The sequence below is a fragment of the Pseudorca crassidens genome, chromosome 20 (assembly GCF_039906515.1).
Source record: "Pseudorca crassidens isolate mPseCra1 chromosome 20, mPseCra1.hap1, whole genome shotgun sequence".
NCBI classification, from domain to species: domain Eukaryota; kingdom Metazoa; phylum Chordata; class Mammalia; order Artiodactyla; family Delphinidae; genus Pseudorca; species Pseudorca crassidens.
Window position 1 is genome coordinate 36242259 of NC_090315.1, and position 15416 is coordinate 36257674.

Consider the following 15416-nt stretch of genomic DNA (forward strand, 5'->3'; position numbering starts at 1 on the left):
ATTTGACTAAATTAATGTAATGTTTTTCTCTTCCCAACTTTGGATATGAGCGCAATTTTTCACGATTTAGTTCAAGCAGCTTTCCTTTATCATAGTGACTCCAAAACACCTTATATACACTAAGGCATGATGAGGCTTACAAATAATCTGCACCCCTACCCACCAACCCCCTTACCTGGAAGCTGTGATGAAAGTCCTCCAATACCACTGAATGCAGTTGTCTGATTTGGGGTTGAAAGGGGTGGAAATGCTTTTGCTGGTGACTGTGGGGTACTGAATGCAGAACCCAAATTTGGAGGAAAGCCCTGCATACTCTGGGTGTGAGGGGCAGCTGAACCACCTATACTAAGAGATGCCATTCCAGCAAGAGGGTCAATCTAAAGAAAAACATTATAAAAACGTATTAAACATACTTCAAGCAAAGGCAGACAAACGACACAGGTAAAGCAATCTTTAGCAACAGCTCTTCAAATGCTTTATATAAACTGCAAAACCACACACAATCTTGATGATGCTTAAATCCCCAAATCAAGAGTACCAGTCATTTTTCTTATTATATCATAGATGGACTAGGTTTAAAGAGTTAGCCCCTGCCAAAGAACCAGAGCCACAATATGAGGGCTATAAAACTTCAAGAATAACATTTCATACGAATTTCTCTGAAGCTGTACTACTAAACATTTAGTAGTGACATGGGGCAGTCCGTAAAATTTCCCGTAAGCCCCTTTAAAAGAATTCTCTCAATGCAAGTTATTTAACTTTCAACACAATAAAAGCATTAGAAATTAGAAATCTAGTCAAAACAAATATATCTAGTCAAAATTTGAGAATCTTGGGGTTGGAGGAGATCAGCTCTGATTAAAAAAAAAAAAAAATCAAAACCAAAAAAAACCCCAAAACAAAAACAGAAACAAAAAACAAGGTATACTATTCACCAAAAGATTTTATAAAATATCTAATAACTGCACTTCTAAGCTTCTTAGTTTGTGGCATTATTTCAGACCTTTGTGACTATAGAAAATAATACACAAAATGCCTTTTATAAAGTGGTCACTGAAGAATCACTAAATGCTCTTTCTTTTCTTAAAATAAACCCCAATCTGCCATTCAATGCAGCTGAAAATAGAAGCGGAATATGTTGCTCCCAGAGAGAAGGGGGTGGTTGGTGTCAGGGAGTAACTTAAATGTACCTTGTTTTTAAAAGAGCAGTTCAGTTGAGAGCTGAAGAGCCCCAGTTATAACAAGTCCTTATGCTCTAGCACTGTTGCTTGGCCCGTGAAGCTACAAACAAGACACATCAGGTTCAAAGGCAGTGCTTATTTCTCAAGTCTAAGTTATTCTTATCTTAAAAAAGAAGCCCTAAATAAGTTGTTTTGTATCTTTCCTCTCATAGTCATGTTCTTTCTACTTAATGATTAAAATCTATTCTCAACCACAATGCCTATTTACGGATCTCCTTTAAGTGGATACTAGACATGCAGTTATCTAAAATATAATAAATTCAGACAAAAATTTCCTTTGAGTAGATTATTAATGATGATGTACAAGTTTATTCTATTCCAAGTCTATGAACAAATGGAGATGTACCAAGTGTAGTGTTCATTTACCTGAACAGGAGAAATGGCATCTAAGCTGCTAGCACTAGGAGGGCGTCCTTTTGGCATAACTCCAGGTGGTGGCTGTCTGGCCTTGTTCATAACATTACTGCAGTTGGCTACCATGGTGAGGATGGTTTCTGATAACTCCTGAGAAACACTCCTTAAGAGAAATGAAAAGTGAAAAACGTCACTTATTATTTCCTAGAACACCTAAATAAACAAATCTAGGTTTCTAATAAAGAAAACTTGCTAGAACCTATGGCCAAATTTCCACCATATCCCATGTTTTTGCACCTGTCATTAATCACCAGGATTTTCTGAGCACTGCCTTTCTCTTGAAAATATTTTTTACACCTCTGAAATTAAGCCTTGTGTATAGTGTTGCCTATGTATTTTGAAATACTATGCTGTAAGAAACATTCCATATCCTCAACTACTTCATCAAAAATTATGCCCAAAACTGGACATATCAAAGTAAACAGGTAAGCATTTTTTAGACTAGGTTCTCATAGTCAAAAATAAGACTTTTATTTAAGTATAGATAAAAATGCCATACCCATAGTCACTAACTATATTTGGCAAGCACATACAGAATTGACTGACTTCTAAAATGTCAAATAGGATGCGCGGGTTTGATCCTTGGTCGGAGAACTAAGATCCTGCATGCTGTGTAGCGTGGCCAACAAAAACAGCACTACATCAAAATCTACAATTTTTTTATTTTTGCCAACATGAAAAAAATGAGTGGTTCAAATACGGACTAGAGGGAGGGGGCAATGTAGGGGCAGGGGATTAAGAGGTACAAACTATTATGTATAAAATAAGCTACAAGGTTATATTGTACAATACAAGAAATACAGCCAGTATTTTATAATAACCATAAATGAAGTATAACCTTTAAAAATTATGAATTACTACACCTGTGACATATAATATTATAAATCAAGGATATTCAATAAAAATAAAAAATATGGGCTACAAATGAAAATGAACAATGAGTTATTTTTACATCCACTGAAGCAAGGGAGAAAAACATTACAGACCATGGAAAAGAAAAGAGAGATGTCAACTCCTAACGGTGTGGACCTACTTATTTAAGTTAGTAGTAAGTAGTAAAACCATTAATTTCCAAAAGATATTTCAAATAGAAGAACATGAGTAGCTGTCTCTAGCCTCTATGTACCTGGGTTAAAAATACCCACCTCCCCTGCAATTAAAACTTCATGTTAAAAAAACTTCATGGAGATAGCCATATTTCAACTTTCAGATTAGCTACAAGACAACGGGGAAATAGACCAACTGCCTCTGGTTATACTAAAAGGAGAACTTGCTATAGAGAAAACTTTTGCACCTAACAAAATTACACATGCATTTCCCTTTAACGTAACAATTACTTCTGGTGGGCCCAAATATACACTGGCAAAAATGATGTATGCAAAATGCTATTCGTTGCAACATTATTTGTGACACAGAGTGGAATAAACAGAATATCTACCAATGGGTAGATTTATTAAGGCACAAAACATCTATTCAGTGGAGTACAACAGATTAATTACAAGGAATAAGGAAACTATAATTTCATGGCATGGACTCTGGGATGTATGATCAAATGAAAGAAGCATAGTGCAATAAGTATATAATATGCTACCTTTTCTACCGGAAAGAGGAAAATATATACTTTTCTAACACAGAGATAACCCACAAAAAAACAAAAATGGTTAACTACAGGCGAATAAAAGAACAAGGTGTTAAAGTTCAGTGGGTTTAACAGTATTAAAGTTAGTGTTAAAGATGTGCCTAAAAATGCATACAGAATCACAGGGTAAAGAATAGCTTATTGATTCTTATTGATAAGAAAATCTCCAATCTTAGCTGAACACAAGGCTTACCCAAACAGAGATTTCAGGGACCAAAGATGACAAAGAATACAGACATTACTGAATTCGTTCAGAAAAGAGCAATAACAAAACAAAAAACGCTTGTGTGGGGGTAAAATCTGATTTCAAGAATTGCCACATTATTTAAACTTTCCAGTTTTCGACCACAAATTATAAGACATGCAACACATGCACACACACACACACACACACAAAGAAGGCATGGCCCATACGTAGGGAAAAAATGCTATCAAGAGAAACTGTCCCTCAGGAAGAACGGATGTTGGACTTAACCAGACAAAGACTTTAAATCAGCCATTTTAACTATGTTCAAAGAAAAAAAAAGTCAAAAGAACTACAGGGCCATTTCTCCACCTGTCTGGAAGGACATCGTTGTTGAGCTGTCAAGGAGAAAAACTACCATGGCTTCCAGTTCTTTGACAAAACCTCAGATGCGTGGCCTTCTGGCCAAGCGTCTGTGATTTCATATTGCTGGAGCATTCATTATCTCCTTGGGAATTGCAGCTTTCTGTTAAGTTTGCTGTGGCTGAACCAAGAAAGAAGGCCTATGCAGACTTCTACAGAAATTATGATTCCATACAAGATTTTGAGGAGATGAGGAAGGCTGGTATCTTTCAGAGTGTGAAGTGATTTTGGAATATAAAGAATTTCTTTGCATTTAGTTCCATGCAAGTTTGTCACTTACCTGTGTTCCTGAACTATGAAACTATGAACTACTAATATCTGGGCTAAGGAACAGCTTCTCTTGATAAATAAACGATTAACAAAAACAACAAAAAAAGAACTACAGGAAGTTTGAAAAAGATGTCTCAAAAAACAGAGTGTATCAATACAAATTTAAAAAGAAGAAAGTAAAATAACTGAAATGAGAACTTCACTACGGGTTCCCAACAGCAGATTCAAGCACGTAAAAAGCATCCAAGAACTTGAATATAGTCCAATAAAGATTGAAAAACTGAAAGGGAAAAAAATAAACACAGACTGAGACATGTGCAGCACTACCAAAGGTACCAACAAAACATAATGAGAGGAGATAGAAAGGGGTAGAAAGAGTATTTGTTGATAAAATGGCTGAAAACTTTCCGAATTTGATGAAAATTAATTTACACATCCAAGAAGCTCAACGAATTCCAAGTAATATAAGCTCAAAGAAATCCATGCCTAGAAACAACATAATCAAGCTGTTGAAAGAAATAAATCTTAGCAGCAGCAAGAGGGGCAACTTATATACAAGGGACCCTTTAAAAAAATTAATAGCTATGGAAGCCAGAAAGTAGTGGGACGGCATATTCAAAGTGTTGAAGAAAAAGTAATGTCAATCAGAAATCCTTTATTTGACAAAACTATCCTTCAAATATAAAGGAAAAATTAAGATATTCTCAGATAAACAAAAGCTGAGGTAATTCATCGTTAACAGACCTGCCCTAATAGGAAATAATAGAGTGACTTTCCTGGTGGCACAGTGGTTAAGACTCTGCCGCGCTACCAATGCAGGGGACCTGGGTTTGATCCCTGGTCAGGGAACTAGATCCCACATGCATGCTGCAACTAAGAGTTTGCATGCCACAACTAAGGAGACCACGAGCCGCAACTAATACCCAGCACAACCAAATAAACAAATACATAAATACTTTTAAAAAAAGGGGAAAGAAATAATAGAAACCCTTTGGGCTGAAATGAAGACACTATACAGTAACTCGAATCTGTATGAAAAAACAGAGCACCCGTAAAGGGACATAAGGAAATATAAAACACATTATGACTGTATTTCTCGCTTATATATAATCCTTTTATCTCCTACTTGGCTTAAAGGACAATGATTACATTAAACAATAACATCAAATCTTTTGATGGGCACACAACGTATAAAGATACTATTTGACAATAGAAGCACTTTGTTTTTGTTTTTTTATTCTTTGCGGTACGCGGGCCCCTCATCGCTGCGGCCGTGGAGCACAGGCTCCGGATGGGCAGGCTCAGCAGCCACGGCTCACGGGCCCAGCCGCTCCGCGGCACGTGGGACCCTCCTGGACTGGGGCACGAACCCGCGTCCCCTGCATCGGCAGGCGGACTCCCAACCACTGCGCCACCAGGGAAGCCCAAGAGCACCACTTTGAAGGAGGAAAGGAACAGAACCGTTTAGAGGAAATTTTTGCATCTTACTGAAATTCAGTTGGTGTTAATTGGAACTACATTGTTTTGAGTTAAAAATGTTAATTTTAATACCCAAAGGAAAAAAGAAACTCAAAAACATGTCAAAGTTAACAGCAAGGAAATTAAGGTGATACGCTAGAAAGATCTATTTAATATTAAAGGAAGAGACTTCCCTGGTGGTCCAGTGGTTAAGAATCCACCTGCCAATGCAGGGGACATGGGTTCGAGCCCTGGTCCGGGAAGATCGCACATGCTGCAGAGCAACTAAGCCCGTGCGCCACAACTACTGAGCCTGCACTCTAGAGTCCGCGAGCCACAACTACTAAGCCCACACGCCACAACTACCAAAGCCTGCGTGCCTAGAGCCCATGCCCCGCAACAAGAGAAGCCACCGCAATGAGAAGCCCACGCACCACAACGAAGAGCAGCCCCCTGCTTGCCGCAACTAGAGAAAGCCTGCACACAGCAACAAAGATCCAATGCAGCCAAAACTAAATAAATAAATAAATTAATTAAAGACAAAACGAAACAAAAAAAAACACTAAAGGAGGCAGTAATGGAGGAATGGAGATGCAAAACAGACATACGACATATAGAAAAACTAAGCAAAAGAGCATGGGTAAATCCTACCTTAGCAGTAATTATGTCAAATGTAAATAAATTAAATACTCCAATTAAAAGGCAGAAATGGTCAAAATGGATTTTTAAAAAATAATCCAATTATATGCTGTCTAAAGGAGACACTTTAGATTTTTAAAAAACACATATAACTTGAAAGTAAAAAATGAAAAAAGGTATGCCTTGCAAACCTTAACCAAAAGAGAACTACAATGACTATACTAATTTCAGACAAGATCGCCTTTAAGGAAAAATTAATAGACAAAGATACTTTATAATAATAAAAAGGCCAATCCAACAGAAAGACATACATACTTACAGAGTCCCAAAACATATGAAGGGAGAATTAAAGGGAGAAATAGATAATTCAAAAATATAGCTGGAGGCTTCTATACCTCACTTTCAGTAATGTGTAGAGTCAACACTACTTTATTATAAACTTCAAAGTTGCTGAGAGCCTAGATCTTAATTGTTCTCACCACAAAACATAAATGATAATTATATAACATGACAGAGATGTTAGCATAAAAAAGCCTAACCTTCCAATTAATAAATTTTTTAAAAGCTCAAACTAAACCCAAAATAAGCAGAAGGAAGGAAATAATAAAGTTTAGAGCTGCAATAAACTAAATGGAAGACCTGAATTACTAAAACCAGAAATTCAAAGAGAGGACATTACTACCAACATTACAGAACCAAGAAAGATTATGGGGTATCGTATAAAACAATTGTATGCTAACAAATTAAATAAGCTAGATGAAATAGACAAATTCCTAGAAAGACACAAACTACTGAATCTAACTCCAGAAGAAACAGAAAATCTCAACACAGCAATAACAAGTAGAGATACTGAATTAGTAAACAACATCCACCCACAAGAAAAAGCCCAAGACCAGAGGGATTCACTGAATTCTATGGAACATTTAAAGAATTAACACCAAACCTTCTCACAACAATTAGAAGACTGGACACTTATCAACTCATTTTATGAGGCCAATATTATCCTGATACCAAAACCAAAGACAACACAAGAAAACTACAGAACAATATCCCTTAGGAATACAGACACAAAAATGCTCACCAAATACTAGCAAACTGAATTCAGCAGCATATAAAAAGGAAGTGTATACAAAGACCAAGTGAGATTTATCCCAGGAAGGCAAGGTTTTCTAACATCCAAAAAATCAATTAACATAACATACCACACCAACAGAATAAAAAACAAAAACCACATGATCATCTCAATAGATGCAGACAGAAACATTTGACAAAATGCTTTAATGAAAAAACACCAAACAGGGACTTCCCTGGCAGTCCAGTGGTTAAGACTCTGAACTTCCACTGCAGGGGGCATAGGTTCCATCCCTGGGTCAGGGATCTAGGATCCCGTGTGCCTTGAGGCGCAACCAAAGCCAAACCAAACCAAACTCATCTCTCTCTCTCTCTCTCTCTCTCTCTCTTTCTCTCTCTCTCTCTCTCTCTCACACACACACACACACACACACACACACAAACTAGGAAACCCCCCTCAATGTGAAATATAACTATAAAAAAACCACAGCTAACATCAAAGTTAATTCTGAAACACTGGATACTTTTCTCCTAAATCAGGAACAAGATAAGGCTGTCTGCTCTCACCACTTCTATCCAACTTTAGACTGGAGGTTCATGACTTGTACAAAATACCTATCAATAAGCATAACAAAAGAAGTGCAAACATACTGAAAGAAATCAGAGCCCTAAAGAAATGGGTAAATATCTCAGATTCATGAATTGGAAGGCTTAATACTGTTAAAATGGCACTATCCCCCCAAATGATCTAAAGATTCTACATAATCCTTATCAAAATCTCACTGGGCTATGTAATTTATTTGCAGAAATTGACAAGATGACCCTAAAATTCTTATGAAAATTCAAGGGACGCAGAATGACCAAAACAATCTTGAAAAAGTAGAGCAAAGTTGGAGAACTCACACTTCCCAATTTTAAAAGTTACTAAAAAGCGATAGTAATCAAGACAGTGTGGTACTGGCATAAGGATAGACAAGATCAATGGAATAGAACTAAGAGCCCCAAAATAAACTCATGTATTATGTGTAACTGATCTTTTAGAAGACAATTCCACAGGGACAGGCCAGTCTCTTCAACAAATGGTGTTAGGACAAATGAATATTCACATGCAAAACTATGCATCTGGGACCCTGTCTCACACCACATACAAAAAAATTAACTCAAACAGATCTCATACATATTTTATGTAGTATATATAGTACTTTGGACTTAAAAACCACTGGATTACCTTAGATGTTGTCACTTTTAATCATTCAACCCCTTTTCCTCAAATCAACAGTTATCCATTCAATCCAATTCCAATATTAAACAGTCATTTTCAAGCATGCTATTCTTACCCTGCACAAGCTTGTAAACAGGCCAACATTGTCGCCAGAGTTTCTGGAGGAAGTTGAGCACTTTTGGGCTGATCTTTCTCTGGTGCAAGTCCACCCAAAATAGAAGGACACCGTCTCTTTAAAAAAGTCATACAAGCCTGGATAAAAGGTTCCTGGAAAAGAGAAAGTCTCTCTGTATTTGAAATTCACCATTAATTGCTTTCAGATAAGACTAAGCACTATGACTAAAATCCAGAATACAATAACATCTTCATTGCCACTTTCTTAAGCTATCTTGACCATCAAAAATTAAAAGCAGTAATAAACAGACAAATCCTTACTCCATGCTCTCGAATTTTATCTGTGAGCCACTTGTCAAGTTTGAGGTATTCACGACGTGAAGCAAGTGCAGCAAGGTCAATAACAAAGGCAAATGGAGTACCATTTAGCAGCATTGACAAGGCCTAAAGAAAAAGGATATTAGAAACTACGAGTCAAGCAACTGAGTGACTTTTCTGTCCTATTTTCTGTTTCCAGTTTTTATTTTCACAAACAAGTCTAAATAAAACATACTGCTAATATTTTCTTAGTCATAATTTTTTAAACAGCTTAGTAGAAATCAATGGTAACACTTGTCCCTACTTAAAATAAGATCACATTTCAAAGACAAACACATGACTTTACCTTCAAAATAAACTTTACCCTGTGTTTTTTCAAATAATTTAACCTAAAGCAAAGCAAAACACAAAAGCGTGAAAAATTATCCTTACCCATTTAAAAAAATCTAAACTCAGGCTTACTCTAACCTAAGTACAACTACAACACCATTACCAGTGATCAAAGACATCAAGAATCACACTATTTATCAAAAGACCCTGTTAATGCTAATGAAATCTGCAAAAGGGTTGAAAGCCAACCAGTTTCTCCAAAATTGTATCTCACAGATTACATCTGAGGTCAATTATCACTTGCTTTAAAACAGCCTTACAAATATCACAGAAGACCAAACAAAATTCAGTGAAATGTAAATGAAAACATTTTTACATTTCTAAAACCACTCTTCTTCCAATCTCTTTCTACAATACAAGGAAAAATTCTAAATCTCAACCATTCTAGCTAAGAGCTAGTTACATGTGAATTATTCCTAAAGCACCTATGTTACATAAAAATGTTATTTTTTATCATTAATAAAGAAAAACCGTTAATCTGTCCCTCCAAGCTCACCTTCAAGTCCTGGGCCACATCAAGTATTCGAGACAATTTGGCCTGGTCATACTGTTCCCCTCGCATGTACCATTCTGCCATCGCATGCATGATAAGTTGGCGGATTGAGGGAGACTGTCCCTAAGAAAAGAAAAAGGAGGGTTAAATAGCAATACTACTGACCATTTTGATAGGCTGTTGCAAATGCTAATTTTACTTGTATTTATGTAAAACTGAGGTGTATCAGTGCAGACAACAAAGCTCAAGCCTCAAGCATTGATTACAGTGACGTTTATTTTGTGGGAAAGCAGTTTTGTCCATATTTCCCAAATGAGGCCTACCCCAAAACCCTGGGGTCATGTAGTCACATACAACAAATTTATTTGTCCTATAAAAGTCTGCCTATACATTTTCAAAGCCGAAGTATGATGAGAATATGACGATGCATCAAGTTTATATGATCCCTTAAATTAAATCACAAATCACTGGCCTATAAAAACAAAACAGTTTACGGTAATCATCTCTCATGCTGCACAGGGTAGTGTTTTATCAGTATTTCTGGGACTAGAGTTTGTACATTCTAAATCTAGCTATTTTCACAAATGATCATGCTCATTTTTTGTAATTATTCAATTTCTTTTTTTTGCGGAAAACAGCCTGTCTTTGAAGACTGATCTAAAGGTGTACAGTTGAATGGTAATTTAGAAAATGTTTCTCACAGAAGCAACAGCAAGGCAATTACTATCACTGTCTAAATCACTTTCCAGTAACTGTCTTAGACTGACAGAAAGTCCTAGCAAAACAAGTATCTAACCAGGAGTGGAGATACAAGTCCTTCCACTCTGCCCTTTCCACCTCACAGATGTGGTGAGAAAAGCCTAAGAATGTCTGGGCTACAAACTTTTGGTTAAATGTCTGATAAACATTACTGTCATGTGATTTGAGTCTCTAGAAATGGAGTTGGTCTGACTGAAAGGCATGCAACCAAGGCTAATGTTTTTCATTTATAAAGTCTTATCTGAATTTTTAAAAGCACTTGTTTACAACAAACTACAGCAAGAATATCTTAAAAAGGGAAGGGACACATTGATATAAAGGGGAAGATGACTGCTTTTTCTTAAAGCTTCTACATATATCTTTATTTAAAATGTAGGCTATGCGGGGGGGAAATCAATGGACAAGAGAGTATTTGTCAAATATATTCTACAAAATTGGCAAGGGGTGGGGGGTGCAGGAGCACAAGGGCTTGAAATCTCAGCAGGAACCAAAATAAAATTTAAATGCTGGATCTGGATAAAACAAAATTATGTCAATTAAACTGTTTTTGTTTTTGTTTTCTGCGGTACACGGGCCTCTCCCGCTGCGGAGCACAGGCTCCAGACGCGCAGGCTCAGCGGCCATGGCTCACGGGCCCAGCCGCTCCGCAGCATGTGGGATCTTCCCGGACTGGGGCACGAACCCATGTCCCCTGCATCGGCAGGCGGACTCTCAACCACTGAGCCACCAGGGAAGCCCTCAATTAAACTGTTTTATGATCTTCTTCCATTTACTGTTAAAAAGTGAAATGAGAACCTTCCAGTTCTATGATAAATGATTAAGCTCTTTACTGCTATCGAAAGGATACTGGTACACTAGCAATACAGACCTTTCATAATACTGATTTTTTTAAAATTGTCTTGCCTCCTTGCTCTTTCAAGTTGTATACTTTAATGCCCACATGATGCTAAAAGATAAAATAAGTTTTATAGAAGTGTGACTTTTTCAGTGTCAAAATTCCATGATTAACAATTTCTCTAGGTAAACATCATCAAAAGAATGTCAATTATGCAGAAATAGAATCACAGATGTAGAAAACAAACTTGCAGTTACCAAGGGGGGAAGGGGAGGGTGGGCTGGGATGAACTGGGAGATTGGGATTCACATATACACACTACTAGTATAAAACAGATAACTAATGAGAACCTACTGTACAAAAACTCTACTCAATGCTCTGTGGTGACCTAAATGGGAAGGAAATCTAAAAAAGAGTGGATAGGGCTTCCCTTGTGGCGCAGTGGTTGAGAATCCGCCTGCCAATGCAGGGGACACGGGTTCGAGCCTTGGTCCAGGAAGATCCCACATGCCGCGGAGCAACTAAGCCTGTGTGCCACAACTACTGAGCCTGTGCTCTGGAGCCCGTGAGCCACAACTACTGAGCCCGCGTGCTGCAACTAATGAAGCCCGCGCACCTAGAGCCCGTGCTCCGCAGGAAGAGAAGCCACAGCAATGAGAAGCCAACGCACCGCAACGAAGAGTAGCCGCCTCTCACCACAACTAGAGAAAGCCCACGCGCAGCAACGAAGACCCAATGCAGCCAAAAATTAAATTTTAAAAAATAAAAAAGTGGATATATGTATACATATAACTGAATGACTTTGCTGCACAACAGAAACTAACACACCATTGTAAAGCAGCTATACTCCAATAAAAATTAATAAAAAAAGAAATGTCAGGACTTCCCTGGTGGTCCAGTGGTTAGGACTCCATGCTCCCAATGTAGGGAGCCTGGGTTTGATCCCTGGTCAGGGAACTAGATCCCCCAATGCCACAACCAAGACCCTGCATGTCACAACTAAAGATCCCACGTGCCGCACAGCCAAATTAAAAAAAAGAAAGAATGTCCATTATGGGGTGGGGGGAGATAAACTGGAAGATTGGGATTCACATATACACACTACTATATATAAAACAGATAACTAATAAGGACCTAATGTATAGCACAGGAAACTCTACTCAATACTCTGTAACGGCCTATATGGAAAATGAATCTGAAAAAGAGTGGATACATGTATATGTAATAACAGATTCACTTTGCTATACACCTGAAACTAACACAACATTGTAAATCAACTATATTCCAATAAAAATTAAAAAAAAAAAAGAATGTCCGTTTATTAAGACAAAGAAATGGTCATATCTTACCTGCCCATGCCATGCATAGTGCAAAATTATAGCTGAGTTAGGGTGGTTTCCAAGGAAGATTGGCATCAGAGTGGAGATGAGTTCATGGCGCAAGGTGTGCCAGGAGGTGTTGATTTGTAGTAAGGCCAATACCAGCATGTCTGGACAGTGTTTGATAGGGAAGCTGAAGAGCTGTTTGACTTGCTCATATTGCCCTACCTCTGCGAGCCTCAGCAGAGATTCAATCAAATCCAAGCTCTTCCTAACAAGAATGGAAGTAAGATACTCTATCAATGAAAACCTAAGTACACAAAATTCATTTTCCAAGTAAGTGATACCAGCTATCAAGACAAAACCAAGTTGTCATCTTTTAATATTTGAAAAATATTTAAATTGGTGTTCATCTCAAATATATAATGCTGGTATGCTTTCAAACTAATTTCAAAGGCAGTCCAAATTAAGAGAATACATGATGAAGGACAGCAGACATGACTGACCATGTGCATAACCATGGACCGCCTTACCAAAGAGTTACCATCAAAAACTTTTGTGATTAGAGTGCAAAATAAAAACAAATAGTAGTTTAGAAACAGTCAAAAATCCAACACAAATATAGATATAATTATACACAAGAAAAATTCTACATAAAAATACAGCCTGACACAACACTGTAAATCAACTATACTTCCATTAAAAAAAAAAAAAAAAAAAAAAAAGCCCAAACACTTAGTTCGGTAACACCAAGTTTTTACTTAGGTGCACAATGCCCCCTATGAATTATTCTTGCCCCAAGAAGCTAAATGTGGTTGACTTCAATCTAGCCTCAAGGTTTTGCTACCCTTAGTCCATGAAAACTATGGGGATAGGGATCAAATTAAACACCATGAGGAAACAGATACCCCATACCACAGGGTAGACTATAGGATAACTGATCCTACTTCTCCATTAAATCGATGGCCAAGAATTATATTTAAGAAAAAAAAAAAGGGAGAAGAAAGACTTACAGCATAAAAGAAACTATGTGGACCTTGTTTGGACTCTCAATCATACAAACTGTTAAAAAGCATTCTTGAGACAGTTAGGGAAATCTGAATATATAGCTACATTAAGGAATTATTAAATGTATATGACATTTCAATTTTATAAAATGGAAAGAGGCCTTTATCTGTTAAAATAAAATGAAGACATACTGCCGTACACATTAGACTTAACAGGAGAAAAAAAAAAAAACTATCCTGTACATCCAATGTTGGCTAGCACCTGGGGAAAGGACACACTTCAGAAAAAACCACTGCTTTGGTCAATCTTTCAGAACAGGGATCAGCAAACTACATCCACAAGCCAAATCTCACCCACTGCCTATTTTTGTAAATACTGTTTTGTTGGAACAGAGCCACACCCATATTTACATTGTGCTACAATTAAAGAGTTAAGTAGTTGCTACAGAGACCATCTGGCTTGTAAAGCCCTTTACAGGAAGTTTACCATCCTTTGTTTATAAGATGTGTCCCAGGGGAGTATGGTTGGGAAAAATGGAAGAAACATTATAAAGTAGATGTCTTTGGGGACCAATCCAGTCCATGCCCACTCTGCACAGCTGTGGGTTTATTATAACAGTGATGGAAGTACTTTTACCATCTTTATCTCACATCCCCAGAGAGGAGTTAGTTCCAGAAGAAACCAACTGAGCCAGTCAGATTCTCCAGCAGAGATTTTGAATTGAAACTCAGAGAAATAGATAATTCAGCTTAAAGTTTTAGATTTCATCCACTGGCCATATTGAGCCACTTAAAAAGAAAGCAAGCAAGCAAATCTACAGAGAGAAGAAAGGGATTTAACATTAAGGGAGAAGTAAAAACCTTCTAACATTTGATTGTTACAGAAAATATACAATGGCAGAAATTACAAGAGGAAAGATGTATCTAGTGATAAGGAGACTAAATATAGATTTTCATCCACCAACACCCTACTTTATAAAAATTTAGGGTAAGTAGGCTTACTAAAAATACTGTTTCGTTTAAACCTTTTAACTACGTAGTTGGCTCACTATTAATCTTGTAATTCAAAAAGTATAAGTGACCCTTTCAAGAAAAGCTAGATGAAGAGTGTTTACCATGTGGCAATTTCTCGATTGTCATCCTCTGGTGGTGCTTTCAGAATATCAGTGGCAACAGTATGACATGGGTAGTCGGCAAAACAGAAGATCTCTGGATTTATAAGGGAATGCTGAATGAAGGAGAGCTGGAACAAGAGAAAAAAGTCCTTACTACCATAAATGAGTGTGAATGTTATAAAAATGTGAAACATTTTCACTAGGCTAATCTCAATCTTAATTCTCATTCATCAGAATGAAATTTCCCTTTAAAATCTTAATTATGCGATCTTTCAAAACCACAGACAAGTCAGACAAATGAAAGGTGCATGGTGAGGTGACCCTGGAGACAAACATCATTAAACTATTGGGAAAACAGTTTGATTGCTACACTTCAGCGGAGTCTGACTGGTACTAAACTATAATAATGTTCCTTCAAAATTTATCAGTCTCTGCTTTTCTGAGCAATGCCAAACAAATTCTACATTAAAAGAATATTTTAATCAATGGATAGACGGCACTATCT

General features: G+C 37.2%; 1 protein-coding gene, 1 non-coding gene and 1 pseudogene across 7 annotated transcripts in view; 1 reads left to right on the plus strand and 2 right to left on the minus strand.

Moving 5' to 3' along the window:
- The window catches only part of CNOT1 (CCR4-NOT transcription complex subunit 1), a 101125-nt gene that overhangs the window by 34459 nt on the left and 51250 nt on the right, over positions 1-15416 (minus strand). For all 6 annotated transcript variants that reach the window (XM_067718257.1, XM_067718254.1, XM_067718258.1 and 3 more), the window contains exons 12-18: positions 14912-15039; positions 12820-13060; positions 9880-9999; positions 8997-9119; positions 8677-8828; positions 1608-1758; positions 176-377 (exon numbers count right to left, since the gene is read on the minus strand). In XM_067718257.1, the coding sequence (XP_067574358.1) occupies positions 176-377; positions 1608-1758; positions 8677-8828; positions 8997-9119; positions 9880-9999; positions 12820-13060; positions 14912-15039 (1117 nt within the window). The remainder of the gene's footprint in view (positions 1-175; positions 378-1607; positions 1759-8676; positions 8829-8996; positions 9120-9879; positions 10000-12819; positions 13061-14911; positions 15040-15416) is intronic.
- LOC137215767 (small nucleolar RNA SNORA50) lies at positions 1183-1318 on the minus strand. Its single transcript, XR_010939403.1, has one exon. It is a non-coding gene; the product is annotated as a small nucleolar RNA SNORA50 (small nucleolar RNA).
- On the plus strand, positions 3872-4195 carry LOC137214475 (cytochrome c oxidase subunit 6C-like; annotated as a pseudogene).